Source organism: Bos grunniens, chromosome 1 (assembly GCF_055505025.1).
Source record: "Bos grunniens cultivar Pamir isolate PY7600 chromosome 1, Bosgru_T2T1.0, whole genome shotgun sequence".
Taxonomy (NCBI): domain Eukaryota; kingdom Metazoa; phylum Chordata; class Mammalia; order Artiodactyla; family Bovidae; genus Bos; species Bos grunniens.
Window position 1 is genome coordinate 151863727 of NC_141165.1, and position 20329 is coordinate 151884055.

Consider the following 20329-nt stretch of genomic DNA (forward strand, 5'->3'; position numbering starts at 1 on the left):
TTCTTTACCACTGAACCACTGGAGAAGCCTAGCTTACCACCAGAAATGCTCAAAAAAGAAAAAAAAAGTAAAAAATTTTCTCTTTGGAGACAGTACAGGATAGTTCATTCACTCACAAACACAGGCAGAAATAGTTTGTGTTTAGAGAAAGAAAAGATCCTATTTTTCAGGACTCAATTTATGAAACTTAAAATCTGAGTCTCTCTACACATTCTGCAGATTCTTCACTCACTATGCAATTACAAACCACCAGTAACACAGCAAGTTGGCTCATAAGTGTTAGAAGAAGTTTCCAGGAGCTGTGACCCTGGTGTGACATAGACCAAAGAACTGCAGGAACTGGATTCAAGGCTTTGAGCTTGGCACTGGCTACAGTCACATTCCAGAGTCTGGCAACTCTTAGACACACAAGTCTTGGGTGCACATGACTTTGCCATGTTGCTCACAGGTTGGCAACTCTGGACTACAGAACACATTTGCTGGCTACTTCCTGACTGGCAAGGCTGAGAAACACACTCCAACACTGCCAAGGAACTTCTTGACTGGCATGCTGTGTTTTCACAGGGCCTGGAATTAGAACAAGTTGTTTGGACGACTCTGGAAAGACAGACGTTTTGCACACAGCTCTCCTCTGTGTGTAATTCCCGTTCACCTTCGGGTACTATGCAGCTGGTGGTTTCCCTGCAGGTTTCTGGAAAGCTGTCCAGGAGCCAGGTCCTGCTGTAGCAACTGCTGGGTAAAAAGAATCCATCTTCAAAGTTTATAACATTCGATTCATGTATGATGGCAGAGAGAGGTGGGACATTGTAGAAGTTCTTGAGTGAGTGGATAGGTCTCTGGGTCATATTGTGAAAATCCTTGATTGAGTTGGTCCCAGGGACCCAACATGCTGGTCTGAAGATCCAGTTCATTACTGAGGAGGTTATATACTCTGAAAACTGGGTGTTGGCTTCTTTTCATGACTCTTGCTACTTCATTGCTTAAGCTTATTAGAAGGATAGTATCTCATTAACACTTTACTTACTTATATATGAGGACGATGTTTTATTAGCAAAGAAGCCGGTCCACTTTGAAACTTCATGTTAGCTTTCATGTTAGCCCCAAAGCTGACTCATCTGGGTGGGGCTTGTCAAATATGAGTCCCAACAGGTCACGAAGCTAACATTTTTTTTTTCCCCCTTAGTCACCATGCCTCTCTATATTGGTAAATGGACTATAAGTAATATATGTAGAAATAGCCAACTGAATAATGATTAATATTCAGCACTGGCATTTTGAGAAATGGCACCTAAGAAGAACTTGATAATATAATCAAAACATTTTTCAGTAAGAGGCTGATTTGATTGAAATTGCCCTCATTCTCCTTTGAACTCTTCACCCAAAGTACTGAATCTGACCATTGCTCTATAAACATCTTTCCCTTTGTCTGACATTTCATTCCCTTCATCTTACTGAAAGTGAAATTTAAATGTTAACTCTTTTTAAAGCTTTCCTCTGATTTTCCTGGTCAGATGTTATTACTTATTCCTCTGAATTAGCAATGGATTCTGACACTTTCGTTGTTTTGATTATATTTTACACCAAGTAGTATATTTATTTATCTTTGTGCTTGATAATCTGCCTTGGTAAGAAACTTGTTTCAAGTATGATTTACTTTTTACTTTTTTTTTTTAACTCAGTGTTTCGTTTTTGATGAAAGAATGATCAGCTCCTACATTTATCATGCTATTATGCTGTACTTAGGGTAGTTTCATACTCATAGCCCGAGACCTAGCAACACGATTTCTCTAACACATTCTGTAATTTATTTAGTTCAGCTTATGACAGTGGAATGACAGAAGTATATTTTTAGACCAGCACTCGGGTCTACCTCTCTTGGTCTGAAGCAAACCAAGAACACTCAGGAACTTTGAACAACCCTTATACAAGCTCCTCTTTAATATGTGATGGACCAAGGATATTATATACTTAAAAGGATACCTCTGAGTGTCCACATTCAGCTTGACAGGTTGTACACTCAATTTGTGTATAATGTTTTTGTAATACTGGCAAATTATTTATAATTTTGCATGAGCACTTTTTTGAGATGAAAGATCGCATTATGCCCTCCTCATGAACCCTACAACAAACCATTTAATGTTTATGCACATTTGTATTCATCATCACACAAAAGCTTCTCTTCTTCAAAGCAGTAAGTGGATTCTCATTGCTCTTAAAAATGAGACCCATTCTCCTACAACACCATCTAAGACCTGGTTACTGCCTAATTTTTTTTTTTTTCCTCCAAATCTCATCACTTTCCTCTGCCCAAAATGCTCCCAAGTCTTTACCTAGTTCCTTGAGCATGCCAAGCCTTTCCTTGCTTCCGTATTTTGCACATGCAGTTATCTGCTTCATTCCTTCACTGCCCTCTCCCTTTCCATATACAGCTCCCTTCCTCATTTTTTGTGTCTCAACTTAAATGCTCCTCTTCTTTCCTTCATTTTCCAGTTGAAAAAAAATCACATTCTCAGAGAATCATTTTTTCCCCTTTACTTATCTCAGCTTATAATGATTTTGTTTCTTCATTATGTCTTTGTCATTAGACTCTAAGTTCCATAAAGGCAAGAAGTACATATCTTTCTCACTACTATATCCTTAACTCTAAACACCGTGCCTGGCTGGTACATAATAAGAGCTCCATCAATGTGTTTTGAAACATTAATGAGTAGAAGTTGCTAAGTAAAAATTCACTCAAATTATAGCTAAAAGTCTTAAGGTATACAGTTCTGAAACCAGAACATACCCAAGAACTGGCAAGGGCACAGGGGTTATAAAAAAGAAATAATAACAACCATGCCTACCTGAAAGGTAAATAAGTAAAGTCAGTGAAATAAGAAGAAAATCATTAAGGAAGGCTCTTATTAGCTGAATCAATTATTTTAGAATAACATTTGATTGCCCGTAGAAACAACACAGGCAAATGTTTTTGAAAGCTTTTACCAAGCAAAACGGCAGTACTTTTCCACTGTCAGCAGAGTCCTTTGCCAAATTCTGAGGGGCAGAGACAGGACACCATCCTGGCCAACATTCACACAATTGTCTCCAGCAGTTGACCTCTTTATTAACCTCACAATGTGTAGTAAATTAGGGCATACCCGTCCAGTTCCAAATCTCCACATGAAGACAGTGTCCGTGGTGAGTAGGTCTGTCATTTGTGAAGAAGGCTGCTCCGTGAGTGCTTTTCTCTTTGGGATGAGGCATTAACTTGAACATTCTGTGTAATTAAGTGTTGAATTAACAGGTGTTCCAGTATACAGTTTTGATTTTAACTGGTGCTGAGTTTATAGAGGGAGTGGCCTGGCATATTTTAACGTAATGACGTAGGTTAGGACAACTAGTCACCTTGGAATCATTTTCATTCAACTCACTGACAACTAAGCATTAGTACTGTAGGCACTTGAAACTGATAATTATGTAGTCTATTTCCTAGAATTCTTGAGAAATAAGTAGAATAATTACCTGATGGCTTATGGTGACTGGATTCTTTGCTACTAAAGGGTTGAACAGCAATTTACTGGTCTTGAAGTCTACACGACTGCAGATGCAGTGGCACCTCCTACCCACCAGAGGGTGGAATATCAACATCTGCAGTGGCTTGCTAAGTCACTTTAGTCGTGTCCAACTCTGCAACTCTGTGAACTGTAGCCTGTCAGGTTCCTCTGTCCATGGAATTTTCCAGGCAAGAATACAGGAGTGGGTTGCCGTTTCCTACTGAGATCATATATAATATGAAACCAGATTGCCTGCCACATTTTGAGTGATAAATGAGTGAAAGTATTTCTAATCAAATTAAAGACCATCATTCAGACCAAGATGTTGCTCTATGACAACATAAGTCTGGGGTTGCTACCATACTATAAAGTAAAATAAAAGTCTTTTTTGTGTTTTTGAGATTATGTTGTTTATGGCTGTAAAGGTCACACATTCTGAGATCATTTTAAGGGTTGGATTGTGTTTATCATTTTCATTAAATGTCTAGCCATTCTGTCTCCATCTCTCAAGAACTTAGCACATGGTTGCTGTAAGGTTGAGTACAAAAAAATATTGTTTTTTATATTGTTTTTATATTGATTATGTTGCTACATCAGACTTCTAATCACTGGTACAGCTGTATCAAGGTAAACAAAAATTACAAATGAAAGTCACCCTTCTGCATTTAGAAAAGGCAGAGGAACCAGAGATCAAATTGCCAACATCTGCTGGATCATAGAAAAAGCAACAGAATTCCAGCAAAAAATCTGCTTCTGTTTCATTGACTACATTAAAGCTTTTGACTGTGTGGATCACAACAAACTGTGGGAAATTCTTAAAGAGATGGGAATAATAGAATACCTTACCTGCCTCCTGAGAAATCTGTGTGCAGGTCAAGAAGCAACATTTAGAACCAGACATGGAACAACAGACTGGTTCCAAATTGGGAGAGGAGAACATCAAGGCTGCATATTGTCACCCTGCTTATTTAACTTATATGCAGAGTACATCATGCAAAATGCCAGGTTGGATGAAGCACAAGCTGGAATCAAGATTGCCAGGAGAAACAACAATAACCTCAGCTATGCAGATGACACCACCCTTATGGTAGAAAGTGAAAAGGAACTAAAGAGCATCTTGATTACAGTGAAGGAAGAGAGTGAAAACTTAGCTTAAAACTTAAGATTCAAAAAGTAAAGAACTTGGCACCTGGTCCCATCACTTCGTGGCAAATAGATGGGGAAAAAGTGGAAACAATGAAAGACTTTATTTTCTTGGCCTCCAAAATCACTGTGGACAGTGACTGCAGCCATGAAATTAAGATGTTTGCTCCCTGGAAGAAAAGCTATGACAAACATAGACAGCCTTATTAAAAAGCAGAGGCATTACTTTGCCAACAAAGATCTGTATAGTCAAAGCTGTGATTTTTCCAGTAGTCATGTATGGATATGAGAGTTGGACTGTAAAGAAGGCTGAGTGCCAAAGAATTGATGCTTTCAAACTGTGGTGCTGAAGGCTCTTGAGAGTCCCTTAGACTGCAAGGAGATCAAACCACTCAATTCTAAAGGAAATCAACCCTGAATATTCATTGGAGGGACTGATGCTGAAGCTGAAGCTCCAATACTTTGGCGACCTGATTCTAAGAGCTGACTCATTGAAAAAGACCCTGATGTCAGGAAAGATTGAAGGCAGGAGGAGATGGAAATGACAGAGGATGAGATAGTTGTATGGCATTATTCACTCAGTGGACATAGTTTGAGCAGACTCCGAGAGATATTGAAGAACAGGGAAACCTGGTATGCTGCAGCTCAAGGGGTTACAAAGACTCAGGCACAACGTAGCCAACAAACACAAGATGCCATGCATGTAGGTGGAAATACACAACTATAAATTAGTTCAGTTCAGTTCAGTTCAGTCACTCAGTTGTGTCCGACTCTTTGTGACCCCATGAATCACAGCACACCAGGCCCCCCTGTCCATCACCAACTCCCAGAGTTCCCTCAGACTCATGTCCATTGAGTCAGTGATGCCATCCAGCCATCTCATCCTCTGTCGTCCCCTTCTCCTCCTGCCCCCAATCTCTCCCAGCACCAGAGTCTTTTCCAATGAGTCAGCTCTTCGCATGAGGTGGCCAAAGTACTGGAGTTTCAGCTTCAGCATCATTGCCTCAAAAGAAATCCCAGGGCTGATCTCCTTCAGAATGGACTGGTTGGATCTCCTTGATCCAAGGGACTCGCAAGAGTCTTCTCCAACACCACAGTTCAAAAGCATCAATTTTTTGGCACTCAGCCTTCTTCACAGTCCAACTCTCACATCCATAGATGACCACAGGAAAAACCATAGCCTTGACTAGATGGCAAAGTACTTTGTTGGCAAAGTAATGTCTCTGTTTTTGAATATGCTATCTAGGTTGGTCATAACTTTTCTTCCAAGGAGTAAGCGTCTTTTAATTTCATGGCTGCAGTCACCATCTGCAGTGATTTTGGAGCCCCCAAAAATAAAGTCTGACACTGTTTCCATTGTTTCCCCATCTATTTGCCATGAAGTGATGGGACCGGATGCCATGATCTTCGTTTTCTGAATGTTGAGCTTTAAGCCAACTTTTTCACTCCCCACTTTCACTTTCATCAAGAGGCTTTTGAGTTCCTCTTCACTTTCTGCCATAAGGGTGATGTCATCTGCATATCTGAGGTTATTGATACTTCTCCCGGCAATCTTGATTCCAGCCTGTGTTTCTTCCAGTCCAGCGTTTCTCATGATGTACTCTGCATGTAAGTTAAATAAGCAGGGTGACAATATACAGCCTTGACGTACTCCTTTTCCTATTTGGAACCAGTCTGTTGTTTCATGTCCAGTTCTAACTGTTGCTTCCTGACCTGCATACATTTTCTCAAGAGGCAGGTCGGGTGGTCTGGTATTCCCATCTCTTTCAGAATTTTCCACAGTTTATTGTGATCCACACAGTCAAAGGCTTTGGCATAGTCAATAAAGCAGAAATAGATGTTTTTCTGGAACTCTCTTGCTTTTCCCATGATCCAGCGGATGTTGGCAATTTGATCTCTGGTTCCTCTGCCTTTTCTAAAACCAGCTTGAACATCAGGAAGTTCACGGTTCACGTATTGCTTAAGCCTGGCTTGGAGAATTTTGAGCATTACTTTACTAGCGTGTGAGATGAGTGCAATTGTGCGGTAGTTTGATCATTCTTTGGCACTGCCTTTCTTTGGGATTGGAATGAAAACTGACCTTTTCCAGTCCTGTGGCCACTGCTGAGTTTTCCAACTTTGCTGGCATATTGAGTGCAGCACTTTCACAGCTTTCACTTTTCACTTCACATCTTTCAGGATTTGAAAGAGCTCAACTGGAATTCCATCACCTCCACTAGCTTTGTTCCAAGCCTGGCTTGGAGAATTTTGAGCATTTCTTTACTAGCTTGTGAGATGAGTGCAATTGTGCGGTAGTTTGAGCATTCTTTGGCATTGCCTTTCTTTGGGATTGGAATGAAAACTGACCTTTTCCAGTCCTGTGGCCACTGCTGAGTTTTCCAAATTTGCTTGCATATCAAGTGCAGCACTTTCAAAGCTTTCACTTTTCACTTTCACATCTTTCAGGATTTGAAAGAGCTCAACTGGAATTCCATCACCTCCACTAGCTTTGTTCGTAGTGATGCTTTCTAAGGCCCACTTGACTTCACATTCCAGGATGCCTGGCTCTAGATGAGTGATTACACCATCGTGATTCTCTGGGTCATGAAGATCTTTTTTGTACAGTTCTTCTGTGTATTCTTGCTACCTCTTCTTAATATCTTATGCTTCTGTTAGGTCCATACCATTTCTGTCCTTTATCGAGCCCATCTTTGCATGAATTGTTCCCTTGGTACATCCCTCTAATTTTCTTGAAGAGATCTCTAGTCTTTCCCATTCTGTTGTTTTCCTCTATTTCTTTGCATTGATCGCTGAGGAAGGCTTTCTTATCTCTTCTTGCTATTCTTTGGAACTCTGCATTCAGATGCTTATATCTTTCCTTTTCTCCTTTGCTTTTTGCTTCTCTTCTTTTCACAGCTGTTTGTAAGGCCTCCCTAGACAGCCATTTTGCTTTTTTGCATTCCTTTCCCATGGGGATGGTCTTGATCCCTGTCTCCTGTGCAATGTCACGAACCTCATTCCATAGTTCATCAGGCACTCTATCTATCAGATCTAGGCCCTTAAATCTATTTCTCGCTTCCACTGTATAATCCTAAGGGATTTGATTTAGGTCATACCTGAATGGTCTAGTGGTTTTCCCTGCTTTCTTAAATTTCAGTCTGAATTTGGCAATAAGAAGTTCATGATCTGAGCCACAGTCAGCTCCTGGTCTTGTTTTTGTTGACTGTGTAGAGCTTCTCCATCTTTGGCTGCAAAGAATATAATCAATCTGATTTTGGTGTTGACTATCTGTGATGTCCATGTGTAGAGTCTTCTCTTGTGTTGTTGGAAGTGGGTGTTTGCTATGACCAGTGCATTCTCTTGGCAAAACTCTATTAGTCTTTGCCCTGCTTCATTCTGTATTCAAAGGCCAAATTTGCCTGTTACTCCAGGTGTTTCTTGACTTCCTACTTTTACATTCCAGTCCCCTATAATGAAAAGGATATCTTTTTTGGGATGTTAGTTCTAAAAGGTCTTGTAGGTCTTCATAGAATCATTCAACTTCAGCTTCTTCAGTGTTACTGGTTGGGGCATAGACTTGGATTACTGTGATATTGAATGGTTTGCCTTGGAAAGGAACAGAGATCATTCTGTGGTTTTTGAGATTGCATCCAAGTACTGCATTTTGGACTCTTTTGTTGACCATGATGGCTACTCCATTTCTTCTGAGGGATTCCTGCCCGCAGTATAGATATAATGGTCATCTGAGTTAAATTCACCCATTCCAGTCCATTTGAGTTCGCTGATTCCTAGAATGTCGACATTCACTCTTGCCATCTCCTGTTTGACCACTTCCAATTTGCCTTGATTCATGGACCTGACATTCCAGGTTCCTGTGCAATATTTCTCCTTACAGCATTGGACCTTGCTTCTATCATCAGTCACATCCACAGCTGGGTATTGTTTTGTTTTGGCTCCATCCCTTCATTCTTTCTGGAGTTATTTCTCCACTGATCTCCAGTAGCATATTGGGCACCTACTGACCTGGGGAGTATCCTATCATTTTACCTTTTCATACTGTTCATGGGGTTCTCAAGGCAAGAATACTGAAGTGGTTTGCCATTCCCTTCTCCAGTGGACCACATTCTGTCAGATCTCTCCACCATGACCCACCCATCTTGGGTTGTCCCACAGGCATGGCTTAGTTTCATTGAGTTAGACAAGACTGTGGTCCTAGTGTGATTATATTGACTAGTTTTCTGTGAGTATGGTTTCAGGGTGTCTGCCCTCTGATGCCCTCTTGCAACACCTACCATCTTACTTGGGTTTCTCTTACCTTGGGCGTGGGGTATCTCTTCACAGCTGCTGGAGCAGCAAAGTACAGCTGCTGCTCCTTACCTTTGACGAGAGGTATCTCCTCACCACCACCCTTCCTGACCTTCAACGTGGGATAGCTTCTCTAGGCCCTCTTGTGGCCCACTAAGTGTGGCGGTGGCTGCAACCGACGCAGTAGTGCGGCCAAGAGGAGCTACCCCACTTCCGAGGTCAGGGGCAGAAGCTGGGAGGACCCCATGCCCGAAGCGCAGCGGCCAAGAGGGGCTACCCTGCATCTGAGGTCAGGGGCAGTGGCGGAGAGTGCCAGGCTGCAACGGCGCAGGAACAGCAGAGAAGAGCTACCAAGTCCGAGGTCAGGGGCAGCAGCTGAGAGGAGCTACCCCGCGTCTGAGGTTGGGGCAGCGGCTGGGCGGAGCCACCCCATGCCCGAGACCAGGGGCAGCAGCTGGGAGGACCAACCCCATGTCCAAGGAGCAGTGGCTGCGCAGGCGCAAGAGGGCCTAGAGAAGCTATAAATTAGTAGTTCTGTTATATTTGAGATAACAAAAACCTCAGATATGCAGATGACACCACCTTTAGGGCAGAAAGTGAAGAAAAACTAAAGAGCCTTTTGATGAAAGTGAAAGAGGAGAGTGAAAAAGTTGGCTTGAAGCTCAACATTCAGAAAACTAAGATCATGGCATTCGGTCTCATCACTTCATAGCAAATAGATGGAGAAACAGTGGAAATAGTGGCTGACTTTATTTTTGAGGTCTCCAAAATCACTGTAAATGGTGATTTCAGCCATGAAATTAAAAGACACTTACTCCTTGGAAGAAAAGTTATGACCAACATAGACAGTGTATTAAAAAGCAGAGACATTACTTTGTCAACAAAGGTCCATCTAGTCAAGGCTATGGTTTTTCCAGTAGTCATGTATGGATGTGAGAGCCGGACTATAAAGAAAGCTGAGCACCAAAGAATTGATGCTTTTGAACTGTGGTGATGGAGAAGACTCTTGACAGTCCCTTGGACAGCAAGGAGATCCAACCAGTCCATCCTAAAGGAGATCAGTGCTGGGTGTTCATTGGAAGGACTGATGTTGAAGCTGAAACTTGATGCGAAGAGCTGACTCATTTGAAAAGATCCTGATTCTGGGAGGGATTGGGGGCAGGAGGAGAAGGGGACGACAGAGGTTGAGATGGTTGGATGGCATCACCGACTCAATGGACGTGAGTTTGGGTAAACTCTAGGAGTTGGTGGTGAACAGTGGGGCCTGGGGTGCTGCGGTTCATGGGGTGGCAAAGCGTCGGACATGACTGAGCAACTGAACTGAACTGGACTGCAAGTAAATAAAAAGTTTGCTTCTCTGGACAGAAACAGATGAAGAAAGAAATAAAGTGTTAGTTGCTCAGTCATGGCCGACTCTTTGTGACCTCTTGGACTGCAGCTCAACAAGCTCCTCTGTCCATGGGATTGGAGTGGGTTGCCATTTCCTTCTCCAGGGGATCTTTCCCACCATGGGATCAAACCCGGGTCTCCTGCACTACAGGCAGATTCTTTACTGACTGAGTCAGGGCTTCCCTTGTATGCATGAATCCACCTCAGAAGAGTGTGTTAAGGAGAATGATCTGCTTCCTTTAGATATTGTTATTGTTGAGTTGCTAAGCTGTGCCCAGCTCCTTTAGATATCACTTTCTGCAAACTAAGTCAAGTACCATGTAAACCTCCTCAGGCAATGAAATGGACATGGTAAAATTTTAGGCTCTGGAATATTCAAAATTATGACACGAATATGGGACTTCCCTCGTGGCTCAGACGGTAAAGTATCTGCCTACAGTGTGGGAGACCTGGGTTCGATCCCTGGGTCAGGAATATCCTCTGGAGAAGGAAATGGCAACCCACTCCAGTACTCTTGCCTGGAAAATTCCATGGACAGAGGAGCATCGTAGGCTGCAGTCCATGAGGTTGCTAGGTGTCAGACATGACTGGGCGACTTCACTTTCACTTTTCACTTTCATGCATTGGAGAAGGCAATGGCACCCTACTCCAGTACCCTTGCCTGGAAAATCCCATGGATGGAGGAGCCTGGTAGGCAGCAGTCCATGGGGTCACTAAGAGTTGGACATGACTGAGCGACTTCACTTTCACTTTTCACTTTCATGCGTTGGAGAAGGAACTGGCAACCCACTACAATGTTCTTGCCTGGAGAATCCCAGAGATGGGGGAGCCTGGTGGCAGGCCGTCTATGGGGTCACACAGAGTCGGACATTACTGAAGTGACTTAGCAGCAGCAGCAGCAAACATAATATTGATCCTATGTGCAATATGGAAATAATCTTTCACCAACACTCTCTGTTTCTAATGATAAATAGATTCTCTTAGAATATGATCATAAAAGGATTCACACATAACAGGCTTTCTTCTCTGAAACTATTTCTAAATAGTTTTGCTTCCTGGAATAATTCTTAGCCATTCACAATTCAATTACATCAGATTTTGATTCAAAGAGCTAGAAAGAGAACAAATTTAAAAAAGAGAAAAGTTAGATGATTACACAGTGTCTATGAAAACTTTAATGAGGAGTAATTAAAAAAAAAAAAAAGAATGAACCAGAGTGTCTTAAGTGTATAAATGTTAACTTTCATATTTTCCACCCCTTTGTTCATTATGTCTTGGATGTGAAAGTGTTACAGTTTATTACAGTAATTATGCAATTGCTTTTGTTCCTATCCTCAGATGTTCTTCCTCTGGCCTTCCTCTGAGGTTAGCATACGGTGAAGTTATTTTTCTGCCTTTGTGCAATCCAAAAATGTGAATTTGCTTTTGAGTTCTTCCAGTTATCCTTTGGGTAATGAATTCATGGTAATATGCCATTGAGATGGTGCTAAATCATTTCTGATGATAATGATGAACAAAGTATTGAAGACTTTGATAACGAGTAACTTACCTAAATAGAGTTTAACTAGCAGTCGCTGAGGGTCAGACATGACTGCGTGACTTCACTTTCACTTTTCACTTTCATGCATTGGAGAAGGAAATGGCAACCTACTCCAGTGTTCTTGCCTGGAGAATCCCAGGGATGGGGGAGCCTGGTGGGCTGCCATCTATGGGGTCACACAGAGTCGGACATAACTGAAGTGACTTAGCAGCAGCAGCAGCAAAAATGAATACATGCTTGTTGTCACTGACATAATATATTCTTCAGACTGTCACCCTCATCTCATTAGTTCATTCATTAAATTAACTTTTACTGAGTCTTTACTACTTACAAAATTTTGTTAGACCAAATCCTATTGTATATATTGAAAATATAAGTGTAAGTACTAAACAAAATAATAGTTAAAATGAAATATTAAAACTAGTGACTTTGTAATTAGCAAAATATAAGCATGTATAATGCTAGCAACTCTATTGATTTTGTAGTCTATTTAAAAGAAATGAGAGAAGAGATAGCGTTTTCATGGGTTTTGAAGGTTAAGAGAGATGTAGCATTGATTTTAGAAATATTAGACCATGTAGGCACTCAGATCTGTACCATGTGTTCCCGGAAATGTGAGTAGTTGGCATCGATGGAGTATATGTTGGTGGAGTGTATGTTTATGGAGTGTGATGAGAAGAGAAAATGGGAGAGTGCAGAGTGGGTTGCAAATGGTCTTTAATATTATATTAAGGAGTCTTTATAGCCAGTAAAGAATCCACCTGCAATGCAGGAGACCTGGGTTCGATCCCTGGGTTGGGAAGATCCCTTGGAGAAGGGAATGGCTACCACTCCAATATTCTTGCCTGGAAAATACCCTGGACAGTATGTAACCTGGTGGGCTTCAGTCCATGGGGTCATGAAGAGTCAGGCACGACTCAGGGACTAATACTTTCCCCTTCACTTTTTTTAATTTTTTCATTGAGAAGGAGATCGTTTTAGGTTTTAAAGGACTGTCTCATTTAGGAAAACTTTAGTTACAAGCAGCTGAAATTGTAATTCAGCATGGCTTATATAATAACATGTATTAGCTCACGACCAAAGTCCAAAAGTAAGATGGTCCAGGCTCTGTTCCTCAGCATTCCTGTTGGTTTTACCCTCTTTCACACAATGGTTTAGTTCTCAGGCCATATGCAAGATGGATGCAGCTTTCCACATATGATGTGATAAAATGGAGACATGCTGTCTTCAAAAAACTCCGTAAGAAGATTTTAACCAAAAACATCTCTTAAGATTACTCCCTGTTTCTCATTGGCTTAAGTCAGACCACATGCTCCATTCTGAACCATTTCGTTTCAGTAGGAACTGGGATTGCCAGATTCAGTCCTGAAACCTGGGCCATAGCTATGTTAATATAAAAGAATAGGTGGATAAAACAGGATACACAAGCAAAATTCAGTTCTTGTGGGAAGAAGAGAGGAGAGGAAAACAGCTACGAGGCCAATGAACAATATGTTACCCACATCCATCTAGATATCAATATTTTATTCCCAATTAGGTATTTCAAATATAGATGTATGCATTTCATGAAACAAGAAAACTTAGTAAAGTTTCTGTTATCATATCCAAATATAAGCCCAAGATATCAAGTCCTCCCTCTCAGCTAGTATTTCCTACTCATGATGCTGCCATGTTTCCAGAAGTTGTCAGGAGATTTCTGTGAAACAGCTGGCCTTATACTGACCAAATAGAAGAGAGAATGAAGTCTGAGCATCAACATGACTCAGAAATTCTAATCTTTTTATTGCAATAAGATGAATCTGTGGTTAATTTCATCCATACTTAAGATATTTGTTTCATTACCTGGGTTACTGCTGTCAGTTAATATCATGACCTCAGAATTTCATTAGAGCTTACATAAGGCCACCTGATGCGAAGAGCTGACTCATTGGAAAAGACTCTGATGCTGGGAAAGATTGAGGGCAGGAGGAGAAGGGGATGACAGAGGATGAGATGGTTGGATGGCATCACTGACTCAATGGACATGGGTTTGGGTAAACTCCGGGAGTTGATGATGGACAGGGAGGCTTGGTGTGCTGTGGATCATGGGGTTGCAAAGAGTCGGACACAACTGAGTGACTGAACTGAACTGAACTGAAGTCTATAAAAGTAGTAAAGAACCCTCCTGCCAATACAGGGGACATGAGAGACTCAGGTTCAATCCCTGCTTCTGGAAGATCCCCTGTAAGAGGACATAGCTACCCACTCCAGCATTCTTGCCTGGAGAATTCCATGGACAAAGAAACCTGGCAGACTACTGTTCATGGGGTCAGAAAGAGTTTGACACGACTGAATTGACCTAGAATGCAAATCTGTAAAAGGGTCCTATAAAAGTATTTTGACAGTTCTTTAAAACAGCCAAGCTAGTACTTGCTGAAGCATCACTGCTTTCTCCTGAACTTTTCTGCTTGACTCAGACCTATGACTAGTTTAACCAAAGTTAAGGTGTCCTGATAAGGTGGTCACAAGAGAGCTTAGGATAATCTCCTGCCCACGCTCTGAGTCCACTTGCTCCAAATTCCAAGGAACCAACTCTGTATTAGCAGGTAATTCTGCCAACCAGGGTGTCTGCTCCATAAATTAAATACTTCTTTTTAGTCAAACGACAGGAGGTTTGTAATTCCCAACAGACAGCCTCTTAAAAAAATTGAATGGTAAGATTTATGAACTGATATCAGCTTAAATAAGTTTACTTGAAAGGAAAAGAGACCTCTTGTTCTATTTTTAACTAGAGAAGTGAGGGAGGAAATAGGAGAAAACAGAATGTGTACTCTCTGAGATGAATCATTTTAATATTAATAGGATTTAACAAAATAATCCCTCATCTAGGTAGTAGAATATAGACTCTGGCCAGATATTAATAATAGCCAAGATTCACTTTGAAGGATATAACTGTGAAGTCACAGTCTAGAACCCTTAAGAAGCTGAACAGTAGTAGAAGCCAGATATAGAAGGTTGATTGATCACAAGAAGTTTGGCAGCTCCCAGAAGCCACGTACATTGGGTTGTAGAATTGGGATCTGTGGCTCAGGGAAGGGAAGCCACAGACTCCGTTAAGCAAGGGTCTGAAGCCATGGGATCCAAAGCCCAGTGAGTAGCAGATTCTACATTCATAGCCCAAGCAGTAGCCTCTGCTGAACCTGTGGCTCAGGGATCCAGTGTGAATTGACTGGCAAGGACTGCAGAGCGTGGAGGTCCTTGGGTGGTAGAAAGGCATCTTACACCAGATGGGTTCATAGTGCATCTCCTGACTGTTGAGAGAAGAGTCCAGCTGGCAGGAGCTGGGAAAGCAGAAGTCAGTGCTGTAGACCAGGTTGCTAAGGAAGGAGGAGTCACAGGAGGAGCCTGGTAGCACAGATGGTCCCCAAGGGAGCAGGAAGAAAAATTTCCAGAACAGCAGTTGTAGAAGTGATGTGATTTCAGCTGAATTACTGTGAAAAGATGCTCTGATATCCTTGGCTTCTCCCAGGCATGTTTATATATAAATAAATATCTTCTTGGGAGGAGAAGGGGACAACAGAGGATGAAATGGTGGAATGGCATCACCAACTCAATGGACATGAGTTTGAGCAAGCTCCAGGAGTTGGTGATGGACACGGAAGCTTGACGTGCTACAATCCATGGGGTCACAGAGTTGGACATGACTGAGTGACTGAACGGAACTGAACTGATATATCTTCACTCCGTTGGGTGTGATGCAGACCCTCCTCCTCCTCCTCCTTGTACAAGTCTTGTCATGAAAATGGCTAATTAACCTAGGCTATAATTATCACTGAACACATGTATGTTTTCTTAATTGCAGTTCAGTTATTCTTGTTTATAGAAGCCACTCTGCTTCTCTCTCTTTTCTTTCTTTCTCCAGAAATAAGTTGCTGTTTGCCTTCAAAGACGTTGTTTGTGATGCATACAGACAGTGCCCTCGCTGCCCCTGAGCTTGACTGTGGGGATTTTGTGCCTGAGAGTGTAAATGATTACTCCTAACAGTCGTCCGCAGTTATCTCTCGGCTATTTATATATGCTTTATGGAGCCCTTACTATGTGTAAAACACGGCAGATTGTGGGATCATCTAATCCTGGCAACAACCTTAGGAGATGGTCACCAGTTTAATAACCCAGATGTGACTGCCTCCAAAGCCACCAGGAACAGCAATGTTGTGCTGACAACTCCAGAAGCATAGCCTTTCAGCTCCAGGGATCCATAAACAATGAATGCCCATGCTCAGTTGTTCAGTCATGTCCATTTCTTTGCAACCTCATGGACTGTAGCCCACCAGGCTCCTCTGTCCATGGGATTTTCCAGTCAAGGATACTGGAGTAGGTTGCCATTTCCTCCTCCAGGGAATCTTCCTGACTCAGTGATCGAATCTGTGTGTCTCCTGGAATACTCACATGAAGAAGTCATTTCACTGTGATAATACTTGCATTTTATCTGATGTGCCTGCCTGTATATTCTTACCTCAGTTCAGTTCAGTTCAGTCACTCAGTCATGTCCAACTCTTTGCGACCCCATGAATTGCAGCAAGCCAGGCCTCCCTGTCCATCACCAACTCCCGGAGTTCACTCAGACTCACATCCATCGAGTCAGTGATGCCATCCAGCCATCTCATCCTCTGCCGTTCCGTTCTCCTCCTGGCCCCAATCCCTCCCAGCATCAGAGTCTTTTCCAATGAGTCAACTCTTCGCATGAGGTGGCCAAAGTACTGGAGTTTCAGCTTTAGCATCATTCCTTCCAAAGAAATCCCAGGGCTGATCTCCTTCAGAATGGACTGGTTGGATGTCCTTGCAGTCCAAGGGACTCTCAAGAGTATTCTCCAACACCACAGTTCAAAAGCATCAATTCTTCAGTGCTCAGCCTTCTTCACAGTCCAACTCTCCCATCCATACATGACCACAGGAAAAACTATAGCCTTGACTAGACGGACCTTTGTTGGCAAAGTAATGTTTCTGCTTTTGAATATGCTATCTAGGTTCGTCATAACTTTCCTTCCAAGGAGTAAGTGTCTTTTAATTTCATGGCTGCAGTCACCATCTGCAGTGATTTTGGAGCTTACCTATTTTATTAGAAACCAAATACAGCCACCAAAAAAAAAAAAAAAGTTTCTTAATTATTTTAGTTATTTTTTTCAGCATTCAAAGTTACCATGGAGATGGTTATTTCAAACTATTCTTCTATTTGTCTTCTCATTTACCTTATCATCATTAAATAATTCATGCTTGATCCTGTATGGAATTATTGAATTCTTTTTCCACTTGAGGCAGAGATTCTTTGGCAGTCATGTAGACTATCACTGAGAATAATTGCTAAAAACTGATATACCGTGAGTGAGTTGACTACCAATGAAATACATTTGCAAAAGCTTGAATTTTAATAGTGTTCTAACCTTTGCCAACTCAGTCGGGAGTGAGAAATGAGACACCTTAGACAGTGATTCATTTCACTCCCTGCTGAGCTTCCCTTTGTCTCAGCCTTCTAGAAATATAAAGAAGCAAAACATTACCTCCGTTTTAAGTAGTTAAAATTATCCTATCACTATAAAAATCAATGGTAGAAAGAAAGTCTTGGAATTAGAGAAATCTTTTTTTTTTTCCATTTATTGTATATCCACCTCCTGTCTTAAAGCATCTTCTAGAAATTGGAAAACAAAAAAGCCATTTATGTAATTTGATCTTTTATATTTGTTTCCCAATGATTGTTTTCTCTAGCCTCCTCTAGTATTTGCTTATATGGCACCAGTGGAATTGTTTGCCCTTTGTTTTATTTACAAATTTCTGCCAAATGTCTTGCTCACTTCCTCAAATCTTTCTCATTCCTCAAACCTGAAATCAAATTCCTCATATTTGAGAGGTGTTCGTCTCAACTGTTTAAAATTCTTCTACAATAAGGCTCTTAGTATCTTACCAATTATCAATTTGGGTGATCAAACATACATAAACACACACACACATGCACACACACACACACACAACATGGAGGAGTTAAAAGAGATGTCTTTTGAGATGAATCATGCAGACTAAGATTTCAGTCACTTGAACTTGCTGAACAGGCACATGTTTTGTAAGAGTGGAATACCCTGAAGTTCCTCAGGATCTGCAAAGGGTTTAATTTTCTTTGAACCAGCATCTGGCACACTGTGGGTGCTCTAAATAATTTACAAAATGAAGGAATATATCAAGTCCTTAACTTTTTATTTTCACAGGATGGCTCAGTGGTAGAGGATCCCCCTGCAATGCAGGAGATGCACATTTGAACTCTGGATTGGGAAGATTCCCTGGAGAAGGAAATGGCAACCCACTCCAGTAATCTTGCCTGGGAAACTCCAAGGACAGAGAAGCCTGGTGGGCTACAATCCTTAGGGTCAGAAAAAGTCAGACACAACTTAGTGACTAAACCACTCTGCATAAATCCTTGTATGACAGTGATTGCTTATCTTTTAGAAGTTAACTTTAATATAACATTGAGTGAATATAAACATTTCTTTCATAATTAAATATAATCCCCAAGTTAATAATAACCAGTTTAGTACTTGAGGTGACCCTAGATCTCTGTCCCTCACCTCCAACCCAAGAAAAGTTGACTTTGTGGCCTTGATCAGTAACTATTCCTTTCTCTCTCCAAAAGCTTCTCTGTCCAACCCATTCTAATCGTTCTGTTTTCTCAGACTTCACATATAGTCAACCTCTTCAATTAAAAAATCTTAGTGTCATTTCTTTCATGATTATATAGCTTTTCTGTTTTTGAGGACCAAATTCTCTATAAAGATTTGTGTGATCAGTTTGTCAACTATCTAAATTCTTACGGCCTTTTCAATAAACATACTGTTTTTCTCTGGTTTAACATTCTCCTGAAATTTCACTAGCGTGGTCAGCAGTGGCCTTTATGCTACTAAATGTGGACAGTTTTAGGATGATCTTATGCAAATGTAATTAAAGGACGCTTACTCCTTGGAAGGAAAGTTATGACCAACCTAGATAGCATATTAAAAAGCAGAGACATTACTTTGTCAACAAAGGTCCATCTAGTCAAGGCTATGGTTTTTCCTGTGGTCATGTATGGATGGGAGAGTTGGACTGTGAAGAAAGCTGAGCACTGAAGAATTGATGCTTTTGAACTGTGGTGTTGGAGAAGACTCTTGAGAGTCCCTTGGACTGCAAGGAGATCCAACCAGTCCATTCTAAAGGAGATCAGTCCTGGGTGTTCTTTGGAAAGAATGATGCTAAAGCTGAAACTCCAGTACTTTGGCCACCTCATGCGAAGAGTTGACTCATTGGAGAAGACTCTGATGCTGGGAGGGATTGGGGCCAGGAGGAGAAGGGGACAACAGAGGATGAGATGGCTGGATGGCATCACCGACTCAGTGGATGTGAGATTGAGTGAACTCCGGGAGTTGGTGATGGACAGGGAGGCCTGGCGTGCTGCAATTCATGGGGTTGCAGAGAGTCGGACATGACTGAGCAACTGAACTGAACTGAACTGAAATGATGTAAATATTTAACTACATTCAACCTAGGTAACTGTGTCCCTGATCTTGAAATATGTTCGTCTACGTACTTCTGCCGCAGCACACTCCTGATTTTCTATCTAACTTTCCCCTAGTTCAATTTGTCCTTAGTTTGGTTTCCTGTATATAATGTTTCTTGAGGCTTGGCACTGATCTCATCGCTGGTTCTATCTGTGGGGAAGACACTTTGCCATTATGCCTTAAAATACTATCCATAGTCTACATCAAATGTATATTTCCAGCACAAATATCTTTTTAATTCAAATTCTAGACCCAGATATCCAGTCACTAGTCATTTCCACTTGGAGATTTAATAAGACTGTCAAAATTGTATGTGTATAAAGTTGAACTTTTTCTCTTCCCTAGGGAAGAATAAAAAATACTTTTTCTCATCTGAGTAAGCAGCATTTTGAACCACATAGTAGTTAAACTCAGAAACCGTGGAATCCTCTTAATATATGTGTCTTCTCTAAATACTACCCATTCTGTCTTCCAAGTTTATCATAAATTTCCCCAGTCATCTTACTGTCTTCTTTCTAATCTAGAGCTTCTCAACCTTGTCATCACTGACATCTTGAACTGGATCTCATTTTGTTGTGGGGAGTATCCTGTTCATTTAGGAGGTATTTGGCAGTGTCCTTGGTTCTAGCCACTAGATGTCTATTGTGCGCATGCGCGCGCGCACACACGCACGCACACACACACACACACACACACACACACACACTATAACAGTTAACAATGTCTCCAAAAATTGCTTGAGGGCTAAGCAGTTCTGGTGCAGAACCATTATTCTAGAGCAAGGAAATCTCCTCTCTTGGTGGAACTACTGAAAGATTCTGAGGCAGGAGATAAATGGACTCCAGACTGACCAGTTTCTCACCTGTGGAAAGAAATTCCAT

At 41.4% G+C, this 20329-nt stretch overlaps 1 protein-coding gene and 1 pseudogene across 1 annotated transcript; both read right to left on the minus strand.

Annotated features, from left to right (window-relative positions):
• Positions 1–239: 239 nt before the first annotated feature.
• Positions 240–845, minus strand: KRTAP27-1 (keratin associated protein 27-1). The gene has a single exon (XM_086414525.1). It carries the CDS (start codon positions 843–845, stop codon positions 240–242), a length of 606 nt encoding a protein of 201 aa, XP_086270651.1.
• A 13940-nt stretch (positions 846–14785) lies between these two features.
• On the minus strand, positions 14786–15394 carry LOC147380309 (keratin-associated protein 13-4-like; annotated as a pseudogene).
• Between the last annotated feature and the right edge of the window lie 4935 nt (positions 15395–20329).